The sequence below is a fragment of the Oncorhynchus keta genome, chromosome 17 (genome assembly GCF_023373465.1).
Source record: "Oncorhynchus keta strain PuntledgeMale-10-30-2019 chromosome 17, Oket_V2, whole genome shotgun sequence".
NCBI classification, from domain to species: domain Eukaryota; kingdom Metazoa; phylum Chordata; class Actinopteri; order Salmoniformes; family Salmonidae; genus Oncorhynchus; species Oncorhynchus keta.
Window position 1 is genome coordinate 47,528,281 of NC_068437.1, and position 26,405 is coordinate 47,554,685.

A 26,405-nucleotide genomic window follows, 5' to 3' on the forward strand; every position below is an offset into this window, starting at 1 on the left:
TCAAAGCGCTTTGGATGCGTTATCTATACAGCTGCCACTGCCATCTTTGATTTCCTTGCGTTTTTCCTCCTCTTCATTCTCGGCAGTCTGCTGCTCCTCCCACTTCTCTGAGCAGAGCAGGCCCGTTGCCCTAGCGACTTCAAAATCCACAGACACAGCATGTAAGCATGCTGATTGAGAGCCAGTACTGTTCTTACTTCAGACTAACATGGTTTCACGTATACTTGTAAAGGTCAATACTCACCAAAAATGAAATTCAGTGCCCCACAGTGCATTTGGCAAGTATTCAGACCCCTTCACTTTATCAAAACAATTTACATAGCCTTATTCTAAAATGTATTAAATATTTTTTTCCCTTCATCAATCTACACAATATACCATAATGACAAATCTTCACAAAATAATTACTGAAATATCACATTTAGACAAGTATTCAGACCCTTTACTCAGTAGTTTGCTGAAGCACCATTGGCAGCGATTACAGCTTTGAGTTTTCTTGGGTATTACGCACACCTGTATTTGCAGAGTTTCTCAATATTCTCTGTAGATCCTCTCAAGCACCGTCAGGTTGGATGGGGAGCGTCGCTGCACAGCTATTTTCAGGTCTCTCCAGAGATGTTAGATTGGATTCAAGTCCGAGCTCCAGCTGGGCCACTCAAGCACACTCAGAGACTTGTCCCGAAGCCGTTGTGGGTCGTTGTGAACCTTCGCCCCTGAGCGCTCTGGGCAGGTTTTCATCAAGGTTCTCACTGTACTTTACTCCGTTCATCTTTTCCTCGATTTTAACTAGTCTCCCAGTCTCTGCCGCTGAAAAACATCCCCACAGCATGGTGTTGTCGCCACCATGTTTCACCGTAGGGATGGTGCCAGGTTTCCTCTAGACATGACGCTTGGCATTCAGGGCAAAGTTCAATCTTGTTTTCATCAGACCAAAGATTCTTGTTTCTCATAGTCAGAGTACTTTAGGTGCCTTTTGGCAAGCGGGCTTTCATGTGTCTTTTACTGAGGAGTGGCTTCCGTCTGGCCATTCTACCATAAAGACCTGATTGTCAGGGGGCTGAAGAGATGGGACAACCATCTCCACAGAGGAACTCTGGAGCTCTGTCAGAGTGACCATCGGGTTCATGGTCACCTCTCTGACCAAGGCCCTTCTCCTCCGATTGCTCCGTTTGGCTTGGTGGTCCCAAACGTCTTCTATTTAAGAATTATGAAGGCCACTGTGTTCTTGGGGATATTTTAATGCTGCAGAAATTGTTTGGTACCCTTCCCCAGATCTGTGCCTCGACACAATCCTGTCTCTGAGCTCTACGGACAAATCCTTCAAACTCATAACTTGGTTTTTGCTCTGACATGCACTGTCAACTGTGGGACCTTACATTTATTTAAGCTTTATTTAACTAGGCAAGTCATTTAAGAACAAATTCTTATTTACAATGATGGCCTACCATAATTATATAGACAGGTGTGTGCATTTCCAAATCATGTCCAATCAATTGAATTTACCACAGGTGGACTAATGTTGTAGAAACATCTCAAGGATGATCAATGGAACAGAACAAAGGGTCTGCATACTTCTGTAAATAAGGTATCCCTTTATTTGTTAATATATTTGCAATTTCTAAAAACCTATTTCGGCTTTGTCATTATGGGGTATTGTTTGTAGATTAATGAGGGAAATGTTAATTTAATCTATTTTAGAATAAGGCTACGTAACACAAATGTGGATAAAGTCAAGGGGTATGAAAACTTTCTGAATTCACTACATAGTAAAATAAATTCTGCAGTAGCTGTTTTCAAAGTATTTCTGCCATTTTGTTTGGTCAATTAAATCACACAAAATCAAAGAACAAATCCTATATAGCCAATCCACCTCATTCTGCAACACTCCCTGGCTGAGGGCTGTGTGCTCTTGAAGAACTAAGTGAAAGAAAGATTTTTAGAAGCGCTGTGGACAGGCATAAAAGTTGGCATAATTTACTTGAAACTATAAAGTCTACTGAAGTGAGACTTTGTCCTTGTGGTTCTTGGCAAATTATACTGAAGCAAAATATAAAACAACTATTTAAAAGATTTTACGGAGTTACACTTCATGAGGAAATCAGTCAATTTAAATAAATTAGGCCCTAATCTATTGATTTCACATGACTGGGAATACAGATACGCATCAGTTGGTCATCGATACAGTACCTTAAAAAATAAAAATTGGCCTCAGGATCCCGTAACAATATTTCTGTGCATTCAAATTTCCATTGATAAACTGCAATTGTGTTAGTTGTCCGTAGCTTATGCCTGCCCATACTATAACCCCACCTCCACCACGGGGCACTCTGTTCACCCGTTGACATCAGCAAACCTCTCGCCCACATGACCTCATACACATGGTCTGCAGTTGTGAGGCTGGTTGGACGTACTGACAAATTCTCTAAAATGTTGTTTATGGTAGAGAAAGGAATATTTAGATCTCTGGCAACATCTCTGGTGGACATTCCTGCAGTCAGCATGCCAACTGCATGCTCCCTCAACTGTGACATAGTGTGTGACAAAACTGCACATTTGAGAGTGGCCCTTTTATTGTCCCTAGCTCAAGGTGCACCTGCGTAATGATCATGCTCTTTAATCAGCCTCTTGATATACCCCACCCCTATCAGGTGGATGCATCATCTTGGGAAAGAAATGCTCGCAACAGTGATGTAAACAAATTTTGGGTACAAAATTGAGAGAAATAAGCTTTGTGTGCATGGAAACTTTCTGGGATCTTTCATTTCATGAAAGATGGGACTAACACTTAACATGTTGCATTTATATTTTAGTTTAGCATAGTAATACATTTGTTTTTAAAACATTAAAGCATGCTCATCTGTTTTTTGTGTGTTTTGTTGGTGACTGGATACTGCCCACCCCTAGAAGGTAGTTTTATGTGTCAACAAAGACTCATCTGCAAGGACTGAAGCTTTCTCAAGAGTGAGATCCTTGTGCTCATAAACGTAGGTAGCAACCCTTTCGTGAAGGCAATTCTTGAACTGCTAGAGAAGTACGAGTGTCCTTAAGGTCCTTGACCTCTTGAGAACCGCACAACCGATCAAAAAGACATACTTGTTCCCTTGCTAAATCAACATGGCTTTGTGAATCTGTCTTTCGTAATTGACAGAAATGTTGTCTGTATGCCTCTGGGACCAACTCGTAAGCCCGAAGGATAGCAGCTTTAACAGTGTCATAATCTTAACTCTGATCAAGAGATAAAGCAGCGTACCCTTAATAAATTTGTCCCACAAGAACACTTTGGAGGAGCAGTGACCAACAATCTTGTAGCCATTTTAGGAATGTGTCAATCAGCACAAAAATTAAATGTACATCCACCTCCTTTTCGTTGAAAGGCGGTACAAGCCGGCTGTTCCGACCAACATCAAACTTTGAGGGAGCAAGATAGCCTGAAATGATTTGGAGTACTTCCAGATCTATTTTAATCATCTAATGGCATGTACACGATCTTCTTGTTCTATTCTGGCTGTACATTCTCTTTCCCTTGTGTTCAAGCTCAAATTTCTGTTGTTCCCAATTTGTCTGGTTCTAGCTCTCGCAGTTGCACGTCTATGGTGTGTACTCTACCATTCCTACGACCCTTTTCATCATCCTCCCTCTCCGGAAGGACTTTCCCCTCCACCAAAGCAAGATAGACTAAATGACTACAGCTTTCAAATCAGCAAGGGCCACTGATGTCATAATGCTTTGCAATGACGAGCAGATTCGCCTTCATACATTTATCTAGTATCTCCCATGTAGGGTTTTCCACAAATGCTTCTTACTTAATACCCTCTTATGGCTGCGATCCCCGTACAGGGATCAACATCAGGGGGAAATTTCGGAGTGACTAACTAAAAATACAACGTCGTAACATTAAACATTCTTGAAAATGCTAAAGATTAGGATCTTGGTAATCAAACTACGTTTTCCAATTTAAAATAGCTATTACAGAGAACAAATTCCATGCTTTTATTTGAGAAGAGCAATCAACAACAAAAACATTTTCCACCATGAGAGTTTTTACACATTCACATCTGAAGGTAAAATTATGACTTATATTCTAATATCTTGCTCTTATTTCTCTTCCTGAGGGTCCCAGTGATCAAATGAAGTGCCATTTTCTTTGACAAAATCAATTTTTATACCCTAAATCGAAACATTTTGTAACCCATTTGTGCCGCGAATTCCATCTCTATCAATTTTTTTGCGGAGCATTCGACACAATTACACACGGTAAACAATCGTTTATCTAGTCATGGTTGGTTTCATTCCTCTGCATGTTTGCAACACAGCCAAATATCAGTTTTTTTTTTACGGGGAGTATTGACCGAAGTGAACTGATTTGAAGACAACGAGCAATGACTACTTTGCGCACAAATAATTTTAGCAAAGCTTCGTTGATTGACTGTATTTCTGCCCAATGACCACTGATCTTCTTTAAATCTAGCTGGATAGATAGCCAATGAGCTGAGGTAAACACCAGTATGTAATGGTTTTGGGTTGGACTACCATTCCTTGTTTGTAAATGCACGCGTAACAAACTCCATTCTCGCCTTGACTATCAACGGAGTTGCTGTGACGCTTGTTACGCGCAGCAGTATTTCGGAAAGTTGTATTTTCAATGATTTAATTGAATACATCATGGCGAATAAATCAGGAAAAGCAAAGTCAAAGTCTAAAGTGAAAGTGAGAGATTTTTTGTTTGAGGAATCTTTCAGTGTTATGATTCAAACAGGAACTGAGGAGCTGTTTCTGCAAGGACAGGACGAAATTCTGGACAGGTAAGTGCTAATGCAGTTTTATGAAATGTAAATATATACACTGCTCAAAAAAATAAAGGGAACACTTAATCAACACAATGTAACTAAAATAACACATCCTAGATCTGAATGAATGAAATAATCTTATTAAATACTTGTTTCTTTACATAGTTGAATGTGCTGACAACAAAAATCACACAAAAATTATCAATGGAAATCAAATTTATCAACCCATGGAGGTCTGGATTTGGAGTCACACTCAAAATTAAAGTGGAAAACCACACTACAGGCTGATCCAACTTTGATGTAATGTCCTTAAAACAAGTCAAAATGAGGCTCAGTCGTGTGTGTGGCCTCCACGTTCATGTATGACCTCCCTACAACGCATGGGCATGCTCCTGATGAAGTGCCAGATGGTCTCCTGAGGGATCTCCTCCCAGACCTGGACTAAAGCATCCACCAACTCCTGGACAGTCTGAACGGGTGGGCCAGTCCATAGCATCAATGCATTCCTCTTGCAGGAACTGCTGACACACTCCAGCCACATGAGGTCTAGCATTGTCTTGCATTAGGAGGAACCCAGGGCCAACCACACCAGCATATGGTCTCACAAGGGGTCTGAGGATCTCATCTCAGTACCTAATGGCAGTCAGGCTACCTCTGGCGAGCACATGGAGGGCTGTGCGGCCCCCCAAAGAAATGCCACCCCACAGCCAAACCGGTCATGCTGTAGGATGTTGCAGGCAGCAGAACATTCTCCACGGCGTCTCCAGACTGTCACATGTGCTCAGTGTGAACCTGCTTTCATCTGTGAAGAGCACAGGGCGCCAGTGGCGAATTTGCCAATCTTTGTGTTCTCTGGCAAATGCCAAACGTCCTGCACGGTGTTGGGCTGTAAGCACAACCCCCACCTGTAGACGTCGGGCCCTCATACCACCCTCATGGAGTCTGTTTCTGACCGTTTGAACAGACACGTGCACATTTGTGGCCTGCTGGAGGTCATTTTTCAGGGCTCTGGCAGTGCTCCTCCTGCTCCTCCTTGCACAAAGGCGGAGGTAGCGGTCCTGCTGCTGGGTTGTTGCCCTCCTACGGCCTCCTCCACGTCTCCTGATGTACTGGCCTGTCTCCTGGTAGCGCCTCCATGCTCTGGACACTACGGTGACAGACACAGCAAACCTTCTTGCCACATCTCGCATTGATGTGCCATCCTGGATGAGCTGCAATACCTGAGCCACTTGTGTGGGTTGTAGACTCCGTCTCATGCTACCACTAGAGTGAAAGCACCGCCAGCATTCAAAAGTGACCAAAACATCAGCCAGGAAGCATAGGAACTGAGAAGTGGTCCGTGGTCCCCACCTGCAGAACCACTCCTTTATTGGGGGTGTCTTGCTAATTGCCTATAATTTCCACCTGTTGTCTTTTACATTTGCCCAACAGCATGTGAAATTTATTGTCAATCAGTGTTGCTTTCTAAGTGAACAGTTTGGATTCACAGAAGTGTGATTGACTTGGAGTTACATTGTGTTGATTAAGTGTTCCCTTTATTTTTTTGAGCAGTGTATATTAGCCTGTGTCTGTTTAAGCAACTTTCAAAATGATTCCACCAATCTTATAACCCTCAGGGTCACAAACTACCACAAAGGTGTCTTTTGTACACTCAAATATATGGGCACAGCAGAGCCTCAGAGTAGGAAATTAGAGCGACTACCATACTCCTGGGAAATAAGATCCCGGACGAGCCCCATTTTTGTTATATTCTCCAGCAAGAAAATCAAAAACAAAGAGTCACTGACTGTTTTAAGAGGTTCTGAAAGACACGAGGGTGTCCACTGAAAGCAACAAAAACTAGAACTTAAAAGACACCCACTAAATTTGCACAAGAAGTGGCAAACAAAATAAAACACACCAAAACTGTCTGAAAAAAAAAAAGTGGAGTGAAATGAAATACAGGGACGATCAGATCAAGGATTGTTTTAGAACTCAAATAGGGACCGACAACTAAAGGTGTTCACCCTCCCTCCACATTTCTCAAGACAACTGGAGCACTGGCCAGACAACTGCAGCACAGGTGAAACGCATTCTGACTAACGAGATGACAAACCAGCACAGGTGTAAAACATACTGACACCAATCGGTGCGCCTAAATTGTTAATGTCCAACCTTGAAATATAAATGGAAAAACCAAGGCCTGTAACTTCTACCCAGTCACACATTTATACTGACTCTACACACAATAATTTACGTTGTTACTACTTTGTTTATCATATATCCTAGGCTCGTCACCTTACCCCTCTACATATAATATTTACCTCTATCACTCCAGGGTCTTTGCACATTGTAAATATGGTATTGGAACGGACCCTGTATATAGCTTCTTATTTTCTCGTTTTCCTTATTTCCTATTTCTTGTGTGATTTGTTCTACCTTGTTATTTTTTGTGCTTCGCATTGACATTGATTACTGCATTTGGGGGTTTGGAACTGGCAACAAAGGCATTTGACTGTACTTATGCATGTGACATTAAAATTAAGATTATCCTAGATCTGTGCCAACAGTTGAGCAGACTTCCAGCCTATGTGTGGACGGGGTGAACAGCAGAGTTAATCTGATCCTAGAACAGACTTACGGCCTCTGTGTGGATGGGGTGGACAGCAAACAGCAGGGCCGCAACCAGGCTGGAGGTCTTGTCCAAGAACAGACGGCAGAACCTCAGAAAAAGCACACACACCACAGAATGCAGCCCCACGTTGAGCAGGTGGTAGGATGCAGAACTCAGCTCACTGAAGAGATAGTTCAGACGGAAGGTGAGCACTGTCAGGGGCCGGTACGATTTGTGGCTCCGCTCCTGTAATGAGACAAAAGTTATGACAGGGAGTTATTAGCTTCAAATGCATAAAGACCAATTGAGGATAGTTGAGACATCAATTCAAAACGATTTTAGCATTAGATACAAGTCAACCCTGCTGTCAACTACAAATTACTTTTCACTCTAGGAATGTAGTTCTGGTACCAGGTTCTGTCAGTGTCTAAGAAGAGATTGACTAATCTTGAACATAGTATAGCAATTGGTTGTTAAAACCACCTTAAGCCAACATAGGGATAGAGGATGGTAATAATTCCGTCACTGCATTATAAGCTTCTGATAGGCTAATTGACATCATTTGAGTCAATTGGAGGTGTACCTGTGGATGTATTTCAAGGTCTACCATCCAACTCAGTGCCTCTTTGCTTGACATCATGGGAAAATCAAAATAAATCAGCCAAGACCTCAGAAAAGAAATTGTAGACCTCAACAAGTCTGGTTCGTCCTTGGGAGCAATTTCCAAACGCCTGAAGGTACCGCGTTCATCTGTACAAACAATAGTACACAAGTATAAACACCATGGGACCACGCAGCCGTCATACCGCTCAGGAAGGAGACGTGTTCTGAGAGATGAACGTACTTTGGTTCAAATCAATCCCAGAACAGCAGCAAAGGACCTTGTGTAGATGCTGGAGGAAACGGGTACAAAAGTACCTATATACACAGTAAAACAAGCCCTATATCGACATAACCTGAAAGGCCGCTCAGCAAGGAAGAAGCCACTGCTCCAAAATCACCATAAAAAAGCCAGACTACGGTTTTCAACTGCACATGGGGACAAAGATTGTACTTTTTGGAGACATGTCCTCTGGTCTGACAAAACAAAAATAGAACTGTTTGGACATAACCTTTGTTATGTTTTGAGTAAAAAGGGGGAGGCTTGCAAGCCAAAGAACACCATCCCAACCGTGAAGCACAGGGGTGATAGAATCATGTTGTTGGGGTGCTTTGCTGCAGCAGGGACTGGTGCACTTCACAAAATAGATGGCATCATGAGGAAGGAAAATTGTGGATATATTGAAGCCAACATCAAGACATCAGTCAGAAAGTTAAAGCTTGGTTGCAAATGGGTCTTCCAAATGGACAATGACCCCAAGCATACTTCCAAAGTTGTGGCAAAATGGCTTAAGGACAACAAAGTCAAGGTATTGGAGTGGCCATCACAAAGCCCTGACCTCAATCCTATAGAAACTGTGTGCAGAGCTGAAAAAGCATGTGCAAGCAAGGAGGCCTACAAACCTGACTCAGTTTCACCAACTCTGTCAGAGGAATGGGCAAAAATTCTAATTGAGTGCATGTAAACTTCTGACCCACTGGGAATGTGATGAAAGAAATAAAAGCTGAATACAATGCTGTGAAAGTATTTGTCCCCTTCCTGATTTCTTATTTTTTTGCACATTTGTCACAGATCAAACACATTTTAATATCACACAAAGATAACTGCATTTTGTGTTTACTTGAGTTAAGTGATCATTTGATTTATTCAGGGGAAAATCTACCCGAACCTTGATGGCCCTGTGTGACAAAGTTGTTAAATCATGAATTTACTGTGGTTAATCAAATTTTTTGGAAAGCGGAGTTCAATTTCACTAGCCACACCCAGGCCTGATTACTGCCAGACCTGTTGAGTCAAGAAATCAATTAAATAGAACCCGGCCAAAAGAACAGATGAGAAACAAAGTAATTGACATCTATCAGTCTGGAAGTGGTTACAAAGCCATTTCTAAAGCTTTGGGACTCCAGCGAACCACAGTGAGAGCCATTATCCACAAATGGAGAACATTTGCAACAGTGGTGAACCTTCCCAGGAGTGGCCGGCCTACCAAAATTACCCCAAGAGCGCAGCGACGACTCATCCAAGAGGTCACAAAAGAACCCACAACAACATCTAAAGAACTGCAGGCCTCACTTGCCTCAGTTAAGGGCCGTGTTTATGACTCAACCATAAGAAAGAGACTGGGCAAAAATGGTATCCATGGCAGAGTTCCAAGGCGAAAAACACTGCTAACCAAAAATAACAAAGGCTTGTCTCACTTTTGGCAAAAAAAAAACATCTTAATGATCCAAGACTTTTGGGAAAATATTTTGTGGACTGACGAGACAAAAGTTGAAATTTTTGGAAAGTGTGCATATGGCTTAAAAGTAACACAGCATTTCAGAAAAGGCTCATCATACCAACAGTCAAATATGGTGGTGGTAGTAGTGTGATGGTCTGGGGCTACTTTGCTGCTTCAGGACTTGGATGACTTGCTGTGATTGATGGAACCATGAATTCTGCTCTCTACCAAAAACATCCTGCTTCGTGACCTCAAATCCTGCTTCGTGACCTTGAGCTGAAGCGCACTTGGGTTCTGCGGCAGGACAATGATCCAAAACACACCAGCAAGTCCACTTCTGAATGGCTTAAAAATAAATAAATTAAGGTTTGAGTGGCCCAGTCAAAGTCCGGACTTGAATCCGATTGAGATGCTGTGGCGTGACCTTAAAAAGGCGGTTCACGCTCGAAAACCGTCCAATGTGGCTGAATTAAAACAATTCTGCAAAGACGAGTGCCAAAATTCCTCCACAGCGATGTGAAAGACTCATTGCCAGTTATCACAAACACTTGACTGCAGTTGTTGCTGCTGAGTGTGGCACAACCAGTTATTAGGTTTAGGGGGCAATTACTTTATCATATAGGGCCATGAAGGTTCGGCTAGCTTTTTTCCCTTAATAAATAAAATCCTCACTTAACTGCATCTTGTGTTTACTTGGGTTATCTTTGTGTAATATTTACATTTGTCTGATCACAAACATTTAAGCGTGACAAATGTGCAAAAAAAATAGAAATCAGGAAGGGGGAAAATAATGACAGTGCTGTGAAAAAGTCCACTACTTTCTGACATTTCACATTCTTAAAATGAAGTGGTGATCCTAACTCACCTAAGACAAGGCCTTTTTCCTAGGATTAAATGTCAGGAATTGTGAAAAACTGAGTTTAAATGTATTTGGCTAAGGCATATGTAAACTTCCGACGCAAAACTGTATGTGTGTGTATATATTATATATATACACATACCCTGCTCAAAAAAATAAAGGGAACACTTAAAACAACACAACGTAACTCCAAGTCAATCACACTTCTGTGAAATCAAACTGTCTACTTAGGAAGCAACACTGATTGACAATAAATTTGACATGCTGTTGTGCAAATGGAATAGACAACAGGTAGAAATTATAGGCAATTAGCAAGACACCCCCAATAAAGGAGTGATTCTGCAGGTGGTAACCTTTGACGATAAACACGAATCAGACCATCACCCCGGGTGAGACAAAACCGTGACTCGTCAGTTGAAGAGCACTTTTTGCCAGTCCTGTCTGGTCCAGCGACGGCGGGTTTGTGCCCATAGGCGACGTTGTTGCCGGTGATGTCTGGTGATGACCTGCCTTACAACAGGCCTACAAGCTCTGTCCGGCCTCGCTCAGCCTACTGCGGACAGTCTGAGCACTGATCTAGGGATTGTGCGTTCCTGGTGTAACTCGGGCACTTGTTGTTGCCATCCTGTACCTGCCCCGCAGGTGTGATGCTCGGATGTACCGATCCTGTGCAGGTGTTGATACATATGGTCTTCCACTGTGATGACGATCAGCTGTCCATCCTGTCTCCCCGTAGCGCTGTCTTAGGTGTCTCACAGTACAGACTTCGCCATTTATTGCCCTGGCCACATCTGCAGTCCTCATGCCTCCTTGCAGCATGCCTAAAGCAGGTTCACATAGATGAGCAGGGACCCTGGGCATCTTTCTTTTGGTGTTGGAGTCAGTAGAAAGGCCTCTTTAGTGTCTGTAAGCTGTTAGTGTCTTAACGACCTTTCCACAGGTGCATGTTCATTAATTGTTTATGGTTCATTGAACAAGCATGGGAAACCGTGCTTAAGCCTTTTACAATGAAGAAGTCTGAAGTTATATGGATTTTTACAAATTAACTTTGAAAGACAGGGTCCTGAAAAAGGGACGTTTCTTTTTTTGCTGAGATATATAAAAATATATACACACACTACCAGTTACAAGTTGACACACCTACTCATTCCAAGGTTATTTAATTTCACTAGTTTCTACATTATAGAATAAAGACATAAAACCTATGAAATAGTAAACAAAGAAAGTGTTAAATCAAAATAAAATAAAATATTTGATTCTTCAAAGTAGCCACCCTTTGTCTTGAGAGCTTTACACACTTGGCATTCGCTCAACCAGCTTAATGAGGTAGTCAACTGGATTGCCTTTCAATTAACAAGTGTGCCTTGTTAAAAGTTAAAAAGGAAGAAAAGAAAGAAATTCCACTAATGCGTTGGAGCCAATCAGTTGTGTTGTGACAAGGTAGGGGTGGTACACAGAAGATAGCCCTATTTGGTAAAAGACCAAGTCCATATTATAGCAAGAACAGCTCAAATAAGCAAAGCAAAAAAACAGTCCATCATTACTTTAAGACATGAAGGTCAGTCAATGCAGAACATTTCAAGTACTTCAAAAGATTCTTCAAGTGCAGTTGCAAAAACCATCAAGCTCTATGTTGAAACTGGCTCTCATGAGGACCACCGCCACAGGAATGAAAGACCCAGAGGTACCTCTGATGCAGAGGATAAGTTCATTAGTTACCAGCCTCAGAAATTGCAGCCCAAATAACTGCTTCAGAGTTCAAAGAACCGACACATCTCAACATCAACTGTTCAGAGGGGACTGCGTGAATAGGCCTTCATAGTCGAATTGCTGCAAAGAAACCAATACTAAAGGACACCAATAAGAAGGAGACTTGGTTAAGAGAATGCCAAGAGTGTGCAAAGCTGTGATCAAGGCAAAGGGTGGCTACTTTGAAGCTCACATTTATTTTGATTTGTTTAACAATGTTTGGTTACTACATGATTTCATGTGTGATTTCATAGTTTGTCTTCACTAGTATTCTACAATGTAGAAAATAGTAAAAAATAAAGAAAAACCCTTGAATAAGTACAGTCACAACTCCAACACCATCATTAAGCTGGTCGATGTCACAACAGTGGCACCTTATCACAGACAAAGATGAGACAGGCTATAGGGAGGAGTTCAGAGACCTGGCAGCGTGGTGCCAGGACAACAACCTCTCCCGCAGAGTGATCAAGACAAAGGAGATGATTGGACTGCAGGAAAAGGAGGACCGAGCAAACCCCCATTCTCATTGACAAGGCTACAGTGGAGCAGGATGAGAGCTTCAAGTTCCTTGGTGTCCACACCAACAAACTATCATGGTTCAAACACACCAAGATAGTCCTGAAGAGGGCAGGACAAAGCCTGTTCCCCACTAACCACCCCAAACCCCGGCCAACAGCTCCGCACCTACTTGCCCGAGCCTCCTCAGCTTCTCCTTCACCCAAATCCAGATAGCAGATGTTCTGAAAGAGCTGCAAAACCTGACCCCTACAAATCAGCTGGGTTAGACAATCTGGACCCACTATTGCAACCCCTATTACCAGTCTGTTCAACCGCTCTTTCATATCGTCTGAGAACCCTTATGATTGGAAAGCTGCCGCGGTCATCCCCCTTTTCAAAGGGGGTGACACTAGACCCAAACTGTTATAGACCGATATCCATCTTGCCCTGCCTTTCTACAGTCTCCGAACGCCAAGTTAATAAACGGATCACTGACAATTACGAATCCCACCGTACCTTCTCTGCTGTGCAATCCGGTCTTCGAGCTGGTCACGAGTGCACTTCGTGACCAGCGTTGTATGAGATCTTCAGTTTCTTGGCAATTTCTCGCACGGAATAGCCTTCATTTCTCAGAACAAGAATAGACTGATGAGTTTCAGAAGAAAGTGCTTTGTTTCTGGCCATTTTGAGCCTGTAATCGAACCCACAAATGCTGACGCTCCAGATACTCAACTCGTCGAACGAAGGCCAGTTTTATTGCTTATTTAATTAGCACAACAGTTTTCAGCTGTGCTAACGTTATTGCAAAAGGCTTTTCTAATGATCAATTAGCCTTTTAAAATGATAAACTTGGATTAGCTAACAACGTGCCATTGGAACACAGGCGTGATGGTTGCTTTTCTTTCAAAAACAAGGACATTTCTAAGTAACCCCAAACTTTTGAGTGTGTGTGAGTGTGTGTGTGTGTGTGTGTGTGTGTGTGTGTGTGACAGTCGAAGTCCGAAATATACATACACCTTAGCCAAGATCATTTAAACTATTTTTCACAATTCTTGACATTTAATCCTAGTAAAAATTCCCAGTCTTAGGTCAGTTAGGATCACCACTTCATTTTAAGAATGTGAAATGTCAGAATTATTTACTTCAAATTTGATTTCTTTCATCACATTCCCAGTGGGTCAGAAGTTTACATACACTCAATTAGTATTTGGTAGCATGACCTTTAAATTGTTGAACTTGGGTCAAACGTTTCAGGTAGCCTTCCACAAGCTTCCAACAATACGTTGGGTGAATTTTAGCCCACTCCTCCTGACAGAGCTGGTGTAACCGAGTTCAGGTTTGTAGGCCTCCTTGCTCGCACATGCTTTTTCAGTTCTGCCCTCAAATTTTCTATAGGATTGAGGTCAGGGCTTTGTGATGGCCACTCCAATACCTTGACTTTGTTGTCCTTAAGGCATTTTGCCACAACTTTGGAAGTATGCTTGGGGTTTAACTTTCTGACTGATGTCTTGAGAGATGTTGCTTCAATATATCCACATAATTTTTCTGTCTCATGATGCCATCTATTTTGTGAAGAGCACCAGTCCCTCCTGCAGCAAAGCACCCCCACAACATGATGCTTCAGCTTGCAAGCCTCACCCTTTTTCCTCCAAACATAACGATGGTCATTATGGCCAAACACTTCTATTTTTGTTTCATCAGACCAGAGGACATTTCTCCAAAAAGTACAATCTTTGTCCCCATGTGCAGTTGCAAACCGTAGTCTGGCTTTTTTATGGCAGTTTTGGAGCATTGGCTTCTTCCTTGCTGAGCGGCCTTTCAGGTTATGTCAATATAGGACTCGTTTTACTCTGGATATAGATACTTTTGTACCCATTTCCTCCAGCATCTTCACAAGGTCCTTTGCTGTTGTTCTGTGATTGATTTGCACTTTTCGCACCAAAGTACATTCATCTCTAGGAGACAGAATGTGTCTCCTTCCTAAGCGATATGACGGCTGCGTGGTCCCATGGTGTTTATACTTGCATACTATTGTTTGTACAGATTAACGCAGTACCTTCAGGCATTTGGCAATTGCTCCCAAGGATGAACCTGACTTGGAGGTCTACAATTTATTTTCTGAGGTCTTGGCTGATTTCTTTTGATTTTCCTATGTCAAGCAAAGAGGCACTGAGTTTGAAAGTAGGCCTTGAAATACATCCACATGGACACCTCCAATTGACTGAAATTATGTCAATTAGCCAATCAGAAGCTTCTAAAGATATTACAAATTTCTGGAGTTTTCCAAACTGTTTAAAAGCACAGTAAACTTAGTCTATGTAAACTTCTGACCCACTGGAATTGTGATAGTGAATTATAAGTGAAATAATCTCTCTGTAAACAAGTGTTGGAAAAATGACTTGTGTCATGCACAAAGTAGATGTCCTAACAGACTTGCCAAAACTATAGTTTGTTAACAAGACATTTGTGGTCGAAAAACGAGTATTAATGACTCCAACCTAAGTGTATGTAAACTTACGACTTCAATGTATATATACACACACACACTTTTAAAAAATCAGATGGAAACATCATCGGGTCTAATGGTAATCAGTGTCACTTTCACGAAGTTGGAGTAATAACACGTTCAACTAGTCGTGAAGAGGGCACGACAAAAGGATTTGGAATGGGTCCCTAGATCCTCAAAAACATTCTACAGCTGCACCGTTGAGCCCATCCTGACTGGTTGCATCACTGCCTGGTATCGTAATGGCTTGGCCTCCAACCGCAAGGCACTCCAGATGGTAGTGCGTACGGCTATTCAAATCACTGAGGCTAAGCTTCCTGCCATCCAGGATGTCTATACCAGGCAGTGTCAGAGCAAAGCCCTAAAAATGGTCAAAGACTTCAGCCACCCTAGTCAAGGACTGTTCTCTCTGCTACCTCATGGCAAGCGGTACCGGAGCACCAAGTCTAGGACCAAAAGGCTCCTTAACAGCTTCTACCCCCAAGCCATAAGACTGCTGAACAATTACTCAAAAAAACTATTTACATTGACGCCCCTCCATTTGTTTTGTACACTGCTGCTACTCGCTGTTAATTATCTATGCAGTCAGTTCACCCCTACCTACATGTACAAATTACCTCAACTAACCTGTACCTCGGTACCGGGAGCCCTTGTTTATAGCCTCGTTACTGTTATTTTATTGTGTTACTTTTTACTTTAGTTTATTTGGTAAATATTTTCTTAACTCTTCTTGAACTGCACTCTTGGTTAAGGGCTTGTAAGCATTTCACGTTAAGGTTTACACTTCTTGTATTCGGTGCATGTGACAAATAAAGTCCTATTGATTTGCTTTAAGAGCAGCTTGAATCTAGGTTGTGCCCTGAGTTGTTTATTTTCTAAATCTACGGAAGAATGTTTCGCTTCTCTCATTGACGTCTCAAACCCCGGCCTCTTCTGCTTGGCAAGCTTTCTCAAAAGTCTTGCGATGTTGCACCTTTGGGTGTAGAAATTCACATAGTAATGAATGGTGTCACATAGTCGGTGGCTTTGTCCATTCATATATACAGTCATTGGTCACATGATATGTCATGGCTAATCTAGTGCACCAGACAGATTCAAATCACCTCAGCCATGGGCGTGCCCCAGAAGTCATTGAGGAAGAGGTTGCGGAGAGGGGTGGCAGGCCGCAGGTCCTTGTTGTCCAGGATGGCTGAGACATCATCGAACACAAAGCCGCAGGACAGGCTGTTCCAGTAACACCCCACCACCAGTCCAGTCAAAAGCAAGATCTCCATCCACGACACGACAGCCATTTCTAACCAACGGCTTCATTGATCACTGTGATAGAGGAAGTAAGAGCAGGACAGAAGAGATCAGACTAGAGGATTTCTTTGTTCATTATCACATTATGGTTCACACATACAATGTGTCCAGCCCAGATTTGCTAGGATACCAATGACACAGCCTGGTGACAAGAGACTGGCATCACAACAATGTATGCCTTCTAGTAAACTCTGATTCATGTTCCCATTCAACGCAGACAGATTCGATTAATACTAACGATGATGACCAGGGAGATCATATTAAAACTTGAAAGGGTACAATGTAGTGTGCTAGCTCTAGTTCCTGGCATTAGTTAGCTTAGTTCCTCACTAGTTAGCGAAGCTATCCATCGAGAACATGATTCTATTGGAATCATGCCGTTTCAGTCATGTTAGTTATACATGTTACATTTGACATCGATAAACGTCAAACATTATCATGTAGCTAGACAGTAATTGCGACAAATTAGACGCAAAACAACTACTAACGTTAGCTAGGACCGTAGGTCTTTCTACGCCTGCTAGTTCTACGTCGGTTAAACTTGGTAAAATGTTTGAATATCTAGCATTTGACTTATCTCGTTCACAAACTACTGATAAAAATTGCTTACATTTCCTAAAATGTTATGTTCAATAACAATGTTAGAATTAGTGTGAAAATACAGAAACATACGTGAATTAGAGTATTTTATCGGCCATTGACATTCTAATGTGGCATACGCTAACAACTAGGAACATAAAAACTCCCAAAAAGGCTAGCAATAAATCCCAAAACATTTCCGGGGCAAAGTTGAAAAAAAAAAAGTGACATTGATTTCTGAAACAGCCGTGACAATAACGTTGTTGTCACACATCCAATGACACTATAAAAATATACAAAGTAAAGTGGAGAATACAATGTATTTTCTATAAAACTTGAAACGTGTTTTAAAGAGGACAGGACGCGCTTTGGCTCGCTGAATAGCTTTTGCAGCAGTGACACGACGTTATCAGCCGTAAAGTTGTAGGTTGTACGAATTGACCAGCTGAGGGCAAAGATCCCCGTTGTATGTAACTCTCGTCGTTTGAGTCATTATCTGTTCTTTTGAGTTTTGAAGTTGAGTCTTTGCCTGACAAAGTGAAGTTAGGATATATAAGTTATCCTGTACGAGCGTATGTGCCGAATACATTAAGACGCTACAGGTGTTAAGCGTATGGGCATGTGGCAGCAGTGTGTAGGCGGTAGGGTGCAAGGTGTGAGAAATGTTTAGAAGGGCATGAGACAAAGTAATGTGTAGTATTGGGGTGCCCTTGGAGCTGGGGATCAGAAATATCCCATGCAAGAGAGGCAGGTGGGGTTTCCAGGGGTAGAGTAGAGCATATGTTGAGGCAGTTTAGAAAGTAGAGGAAGCTGGGTTAAGGGAGAGGAGTGGTGAGAGTAGTAGAGATATACCAGTACAGAGGGAGGAGTAGTAGAGATATACCAGTAGAGATATACCAGTACAGAGGGAGAGGCCGAAAAGTGAAATAAGTTTCAGTAAGATTGGATTTTTAACATTTATATCAATGGTTATCAATTGTACTGCAGGGATGGATCGGAAGTCTCAGAAAATTGAAGTTGTGGTGGCAGCTGCAGAGAGGTATTTGTGTGTGCGAGACTTGACAGCAGAAGAGTTACAGGGTTTAAAAATATATATATGTATTTCACCTTTATTTAACCAGGTAGGCTAGTTGAGAACAAGTTCTCATTTACAACTGCAACCTGGCCAAGATTAAGCAAAGCAGTGCAACACAAACAACAACACAGAGTTACAAGTGGAATAAACAGACATAGTCAATAACGCAATAGAAAAAAAGTCTATACAGTGTGTGCAAATGAGGTTAGATAAGGGAGGTATAAGGCAATAAATAGGCCATAGTGGTGAAGTAATTTGACACTGGAGTGACAGATGTGCAAGTAGAGATACTGGGGTGCAAAGGAGCAAAATAAATAACAGAATAGGGATGGGCTATTTACAGATGGGCTATGTACAGGTGCAGTGATCTGTGCTTAAAGTTAGTGAGGGAGATATGAGTCTCCAGCTTCAGTGATGTTTGCAATTCGTTCCAGTCATTGGCAGCAGAGAACTAGAAGGAAAGACAACCAAAGGGGGAATTGACTTTAGGGGTAACCAGTGAAATATATCTGCTGGAGTGTGTGATAAGGGGGGGGGTGCTGCTATGGTGACCAGTGAGCTGAGATAAGGCAGGGCTTTACCTAGCAAAGGCTTACGGATGTGTTAAGTGGTGATGTCCCATCCTTTCAGAGTGATTGCATGAGTTGGGAATATATACAGTTAATTAGTGGAGTAGGGGGGTGTTCATGTTATATCATTTTGAAATTAGTGAGTATAGTGTTAGATAGTAGGGGATTTAGTACATTTTTATTTTTCAAGTAAAGTGTAAGGGAGTTGTACTCCTGTGTAGTAGGTGGCGGTAATGCAACACATTGGATGCCAACTGCCGTTAAACGTCATAGACGAAGAAGAAGTTGTACGAATCGATTTACGACTGTTGTCAACGGTAACTTAGCAACTGGAGTAGCCGTTGAAGATGGCTAGCTAAAATAGCCAGTGAGCTAGCCAAACAGTACGTTGTAGCGGGTATATGAAAAAAAGGTTAGGTAAAAGTTAATGTCTTACTGATAAAAGGAAAATAATACATATCGCCATATGTTATTCATATACATTGTTGAATGTATTTTTGCGCCGCCCAATGCAATGTTAAACACATCTTGAAGCAAATAGCAGAAGCAAAATGCATTTTATTTGTGGCTATGTAGCTAGCCAACATTAGCAAGGATAATAGCCATAGCTATGTTGTCCCTTTACAGCATTACCCTAACTTACAATGTGTGTCTGTCCATCTATTTGTTCCACAGTTCCTGTTAGCTAACACAACTGTCACAATTGTCAAAATGCCTCTTCTTGACTGGAGAATGGTGATGGATGCTGACCCAGAACAGCTGCAGGAGAGTGGAGATGCAGAGATAATCAACCACATGTTTTTACAGGTACGTTACTGATCCTAGGTGTCCATGCATGCACCTCAAATGTTCTAATCTGATAGTACTGTTTCCCAAGTCTGATCAATCAAATATTCCAATCTTGTGAGTGGTCCGGCTGTCCCTGACAAAAGCATCATACTGACTGGGAGTATGGCTAGACTGTACACTGTCCTTCTCTCAGCACATATCAAAGCTGCAGGCTGAAGTTAAATCTAGACTTGGTTTCCTCTATTGTAATCGCTCCTCTTTCACCCCAGCTGCCAAACTAACCCTGATTTAGATGACCATCCTACCCATGCTAGATTACGGAGACATAATTTATAGATCAGCAGGTGCTCTCGAGCAGCTAGATGTTCTTTACCATTCGGCCATCAGATTTGCCACCAATGCTCCTTATAGGACACATCACTGCACTCTATACTCCTCTGTAAACTGGTCATGTCTGTATACCTGTCGCAAGACCCATTATATTATTCTTATTTAGAAAACACTCTTAGGCCTCACTCCCCCCTATCTGAGATGTCTACTGCAGCCCTCATCCTCCACATACAACACCTGATCTGCCAGTCACATTTTGTTAAAAGTCCCCAAAGCAAATACATCACTGGGTCGCTCCTCTTTTTAGTTTGCTGCAGCTCGCGATTGGAACAAGCTGCAACAAACACTCAAACTGGACAGTTTTTAAATCAAATCAAATTTGATTTTATTTGTCACATACACGTGGTTAGCAGATGTTAATGCGAGTGTAGCGAAATTCTTGTGCTTCTAGTTCCGACAATGCAGTAATAACCAACAAGTAATCTAACTAACAATACCAAAACTACTGTCTTATACACACAAGTGTAAGGGGATAAAGAATATGTATATAAAGATATATGAATGAGTGATGGTACATAGCGGCATAGGCAAGATGCAGTAGATGATATAGAGTACAGTATATACGTATACATATGAGATTAATAATGTAGGGTATGTAAACATTATATTAGGTAGCATTGTTTAAAGTGGCTAGTGATATATTTTACATCATTTCCCATCAATTCCCATTATTAAAGTGGCTGGAGTTGAGTCAGTGTGTTGGCAGCAGCCACTCAATGCTGGTGGTGGCTGTTTAACAGTCTGCTGGCCTTAAGATAGAAGCTGTTTTTCAGTCTCTCGGTCCCAGCTTTGATGCACCTGTACTGACCTCGCCTTCTGGGTGATAGCGGGGTGAACAGGCAGTGGCTCGGGTGGTTGTTGTCCTCTATGATCTTTATGGCCTTCCTGTAACATCGGGTGGTGTAGGTGTCCTGGAGGGCAGGTAGTTTGCCCCCGGTGATGCGTTGTGCAGACCTCTCTACCCTCTGGAGAGCCTTACGGTTTTGGGCGGAGCAGTTGCCGTACCAGGCGGTGATACAGCCCGCCAGGATGCTCTCGATTGTGCATCTGTAGAAGTTTGTGAGTGCTTTTGATGACAAGCCGAATTTCTTCAGCCTCCTGAGGTTGAAGAGGTGCTGCTGCACCTTCTTCACGATGCTGTCTGTGTTGGTGGACCAATTCAGTTTGTCTGTGATGTGTATGCCGAGGAACTTAAAACTTGCTACCCTCTCCACTACTGTTCCATCGATGTCGATAGGGGGGTCTTCCCTCTGCTGTTTCCTGAAGTCCACAATCATCTCCTTAGTTTTGTTGACGTTGAGTGTGAGGTTATTTTCATGAAGTCCAGTTGCACAGGGCGGGGTCGAGACCCAGACTATGGTGTTAAATGCCGAGCTGTAGTCGATGAACAGCATTCTCACGTAGGTATTCCTCTTGTCCAGATGGGTTAGGGCAGTGTGCAGTGTGGTTGAGATTGCATTGTCTATGGACCTATTTGGGCGGTAAGCAAATTGGAGTGGGTCTAGGGTGTCAGGTACCTTAGCTTTCTTGGGAACAGGAACAATGGTGGCCCTCTTGAAGCATGTGGGAACAGCAGACTGGGATAGGGATTGATTGAATATGTCCGTAAACACACCGGCCAGCTGGTCTGCGCATGCTCTGAGGGCGCGGATGGGGATGCCGTCTGGGCCTGCAGCCTTGCGAGGGTTAACACGTTTAAATGTTTTACTCACCTCGGCTGCAGTGAAGGAGAGGCCGCATGTTTTGGTTGCAGGCCATGTCAGTGGCACTGTATTGTCCTCAAAGCGGGCAAAAATTTAATTTAGTCTGCCTGGGAGCAAGACATCCTGGTCCGTGACGGGGCTGGTTTTCATTTTGTAATCCGTGATTGACTGTAGACCCTGCCACATACCTCTTGTGTCTGAGCCGTTGAATTGAGATTCTACTTTGTCTCTATACTGACGCTTAGCTTGTTTGATTGCCTTGCGGAGGGAATAGCTACACTGTTTGTATTCGGTCATATTTCCGGTCACCTTGCCCTGATTAAAAGCAGTGGTTCGCGCTTTCAGTTTCTCGCGAATGCTGCCATCAATCCACGGTTTCTGGTTTGGGAATGTTTTAATCGTTGCTATGGGAACGACATATTCATCGCACGTTCTAATGAACTAGCACACCGAATCAGCGTTTTCGTCAATGTTGTTGTCTGACGCAATACGAAACATATCCCAGTCCACATGATGGAAGCAGTCTTGGAGTGTGGAATCAGATTGGTCGGACCAGCGTGGGAGCTTCTTGTTTTAGTTTCTGTCTGTAGGCAGGGATCAACAAAATGGAGTCGTGGTCAGCTTTTCCGAAAGGAGGGCGGGGCAGGGCCTTATATGTGTTGCGGAAGTTAGAATAGCAGTGATCCAAGGTTTTGCCAGCCCTGGTTGCGCAATCGATATGCTGATACAATTTAGGGAGTCTTGTTTTCAGATTAGCCTTGTTAAAATCCCCAGCTACAATGAATGCAGCGTCAGGATGTATGGATTCCAGTTTGCAAAGAGTCAAATAAAGTTCGTTCAGAGCCATCGATGTGTCTGCTTGGGGGGGAATATATACGGCTGTGATTATAAACGAAGAGAATTCCCTTGGTAGATAATGCGGTCGACATTTGATTGTGAGGAATTCTAAATCAGGTGAACAGAAGGACTTGAGTTCCTGTATGCTTTTGTGACCACACCACCTCTCGTTAGCCATAAGGCATACGCCCCCGCCCCTCTTCCTACCAGAAAGATGTTTGTTTCTGTCGGCGCAATGCGTGGAGAAACCAGCTGGCTGCACCGACTCCGATAGCGTCTCTCCAGTGAGCCATGTTTCCGTGAAGCAAAGAACGTTACAGTCTCTGATGTCCCTCTGGAATGCTACCCTTGCTCGGATTTCATCAACCTTGTTGTCAAGAGACTGGACATTGGCGAGAAGTATATTGGGGAGTGGTGCACGATGAGCCCGTCTCCGGAGTCTGACCAGAAGACTGCTACGTTTCCCTCTTTTACGAAGTCGTTTTTTCGGGTCGCCGGCTGGGATCCATTCCGTTGTCCTGGGTGAAAGGCAGAACACAAGATCCGCTTCGCGAAAGTCATATTCTTGGTCGTACTGATGGTGAGTTGACGCTGCTCTTATATTCAGTAGTTCTTCTCGACTGTATGTAATGAAACCTAAGATGACCTGGGGTACTAATGTAAGAAATAACACGTAAAAAAAAAAAAAAAAAACTGCATAGTTTCCTAGGAACGCGAAGCGAGGCGGCCATCTCTGTCGGCGCCGGAACAACATTCAAAGATTCAATCATGGACACTCTTACTGACAGTTGTGGCTGCTTTGCATAATGTATTGTTGTCTCTACCTTCTTGCCCTCTGTGCTGTTGTCTGTGCCGAATAATGTTTGTACCATGTTTTGTGCTGCTACCATGTTGTGTTATTACCATGCTGTGTTGTCATGTGTTGTGTTGCTGCCTTGCTATGTTGTCGTCTTAGGTCTCTCTTTATGTAGTGTTTTGTTGTCTCTCTTGTCGTGATGTGTGTGTTGTCCTATATTTTTATATATATACACTGCTCAAAAAAATAAAGGGAACACTAAAATAACACATCCTAGATCTGAATTAATGAAATATTCTTATTAAATACTTTTTTCTTAGTTAAATGTGTTGACAACAAAATCACACAAAAATTATCAATGGAAATCAAATTTATCAACCCATGGAGGTCTGGATTTGGAGTCACACTCAAAATTAAAGTGGAAAACCACACTACAGGCTGATCCATCTTTGATGTAATGTTGCACGGTATTGGGCTGTAAGCACAACCCCCACCTGTGGACGTCGGGCCCTCATATCACCTTCATGGAGTCTGTTTCTGACCGTTTGAGCAGACACATGCACATTTGTGGCCTGCTGGAGGTCATTTTGCAGGGCTCTGGCAGTGCTCCTCCTGCTCCTCCTTGCACAAATGCGGAGGTAGCGGTCCTGCTGCTGGGTTGTTGCCCTCCTACGGCCTCCTCCACGTCTCCTGATGTACTGGCCTGTCTCCTGGTAGCGCCTCCATGCTCTGGACACTACGCTGACAGACACAGCAAACCTTCTTGCCACAGCTCGCATTGATGTGCCATCCTGGATGAGCTGCACTACCTGAGCCACTTGTGTGGGTTGGAGACTCCGTCTCATGCTACCACTAGAGTGAAAGCACCGCCAGCATTCAAAAGTGACAAAAACATCAGCCAGGAAGTATAGGAACTGAGAAGTGGTCTGTGGTCCCCACCTGCAGAACCACTCCTTTATTGGGGGTGTCTTGCTAATTGCCTATAATTTCCACCTGTTGTCTATTCCATTTGCACAACAGCATGTGACATTTATTGTCAATCAGTGTTGCTTCCTAAGTGGACAGTTTGATTTCACAGAAGTGTGATTGACTTTGAGTTACATTGTGTTGTTTAAGTGTTCCCTTTATTTTTTTGAGCAGTGTATTTGTTTTTATCCCAGCCCCCGTCCCCACAGAAGGCTTTTTGGTAGGCCGTCATTGTAAATAAGAATGTTCTTAACTGACTTACCTAGTTAAATAAAATAAATAAATACATTTGTCTGTGTACATAACACAACAGCCCCTTCACATTACACTCCATGCAGTTTAGCTTCAGAGCGAAACACTCCACAGAAACGGCCAACTGCTTTTTTCTGGAAAATGTGAAGTCCAAGATGGACAAAGGGGGCGTTGTTGGGGCTGTGTTTCTGGACCTAAGGAAGGCTTTTGACACTGTTAACCATGAGATTCTCATCACAAAATTGTCCAAGTTCAACTTTTCCCCGATGCCTTGAGATGGATGAAATCATACCTTGAAGGCAGAACTCAGTGTGTCAGAGTGAGCAATGAGCTGTCGCCCACTCTTAGCTATGATGTGGGAGTGCCCCAAGGGTCAATACTGGTGCCCCTCCTGTTCAGCCTGTACATTAATGATCTGCCTTCTGTCTGTACTGGGTCTGAAGTTCAAATGTATGCAGATGATACAGTGATATATGTGCATGCAAAGAGCAAACAACAAGCTGCACAAGAACTCACTACTGTAATGGTCCAGGTTAGAGGTCGACCGATTATGATTTTTCAACACCGATACCGATTATTGGAGGACCAAAAAAAGCAGATACCGACTAATCGGCCGATTTTTAAAATGTATTTGTAATAATGACAATTACAACAATACTGAATGAGCACTTATTTTAACTTAATATAATCCGTCAATAAAAATCCATTTAGCCTCAAATAAATAATGAAACATGTTCAATTTGGTTTAAATAATGCAAAAACAAAGTGTTGGAGAAGAAAGTAAAAGTGCAATATGTGCCATGTAAGAAAGCTAATGTTTAAGTTCCTTGCTCAGAACATGAGAACATATGAAAGCTGGTGGTTCCTTTTAACATGAGACTTCAATATTCCAACGTAAGAGGTTTTAGGTTTTTGTTAATATAGTATTTATAGGACTATTTCTCTCAATACCATTTGTATTCCATATACCTTTGACTATTGGATGTTATTATAGGCACTTTAGTATTGCCAGTGTAACACTATAGCTTCCGTCCCTCTCCTCGCTCCTACCTGGGCTCGAACCAGGAATACATCGACAACAGCCACCCTCGAAGCAGCATTACCCATCGCTCCACAAAATTCCACGGCCCTTGCAGAACAAGGGGAACAACTACCCCAAGTCTCAGAGCGAGTGACGTTTGTAACGCTATTAGCGCACACCCCGCTAACTAGCTAGCCATTTCACATCGGTTACACCAGCCTAATCTCGGGAGTTTATAGGCTTGAAGTCATAAACAGCTCAATACTTGAAGCACAGTGAAGAGCTGCTTGCAAAACGCACAAAAGTGCTGTTTGAATGAATGCTTACGAGCCTGCTGCTGCCTACCATCGCTCAGTCAGATTGCTCTATAAAATATCAAATCATAGACTTAATTATAACATAATAACACACAGAAATACGAGCCTTTGGTCATTGATATGGTTGAATCCGGAAAATATAATTTCAAAAACAAAACATTTATTATTATCGCATGTACCCTGACTCTGTGTGCAATGAACGCAAGAGAAATGACACAATTTCACCTGGTTAATATTGCCTGCTAAGCTGAATTTCTTTTAGCTAAATATGCAGGTTTAAAAATATATAAATCAAATCAAAATCAAATCAAATTTATTTATATAGCCCTTCGTACATCAGCTGATATCTCAAAGTGCTGTACAGAAACCCAGCCTAAAACCCCAAACAGCAAACAATGCAGGTGTAAAAGCACGGTGGCTAGGAAAAACTCCCTAGAAAGGCCAAAACCTAGGAAGAAACCTAGAGAGGAACCGGGCTATGTGGGGTGGCCAGTCC

At 42.5% G+C, this 26,405-nt stretch overlaps 2 protein-coding genes across 3 annotated transcripts in view; one reads left to right on the forward strand and one right to left on the reverse strand.

Moving 5' to 3' along the window:
- tmtc3 (transmembrane O-mannosyltransferase targeting cadherins 3) overlaps positions 1 to 17,440 on the reverse strand; it is a 127,056-nt gene extending 109,616 nt beyond the window's left edge. Inside the window, exons 1-3 of the mRNA XM_035790064.2 lie at positions 17,288 to 17,440; positions 16,417 to 16,630; positions 7,408 to 7,626 (exon numbers count right to left, since the gene is read on the reverse strand). Of these exons, the coding sequence (XP_035645957.1) occupies positions 7,408 to 7,626; positions 16,417 to 16,605 (408 nt within the window). The 5' untranslated portion in view covers positions 16,606 to 16,630; positions 17,288 to 17,440. The remainder of the gene's footprint in view (positions 1 to 7,407; positions 7,627 to 16,416; positions 16,631 to 17,287) is intronic.
- A 116-nt stretch (positions 17,441 to 17,556) lies between these two features.
- cep290 (centrosomal protein 290) overlaps positions 17,557 to 26,405 on the forward strand; it is a 73,015-nt gene continuing 64,166 nt past the window's right edge. The window contains exons 1-2 of one of the 2 annotated variants that reach the window (XM_052466279.1): positions 17,557 to 17,660; positions 19,514 to 19,645. In XM_052466279.1, coding sequence (XP_052322239.1) covers positions 19,550 to 19,645 — 96 coding nt within the window. In that variant the 5' untranslated portion in view covers positions 17,557 to 17,660; positions 19,514 to 19,549. Of the gene's footprint in view, positions 17,661 to 18,933; positions 19,251 to 19,513; positions 19,646 to 26,405 lie in introns of those variants that run through there. The other variant, XM_052466278.1, reaches the window with a different exon arrangement.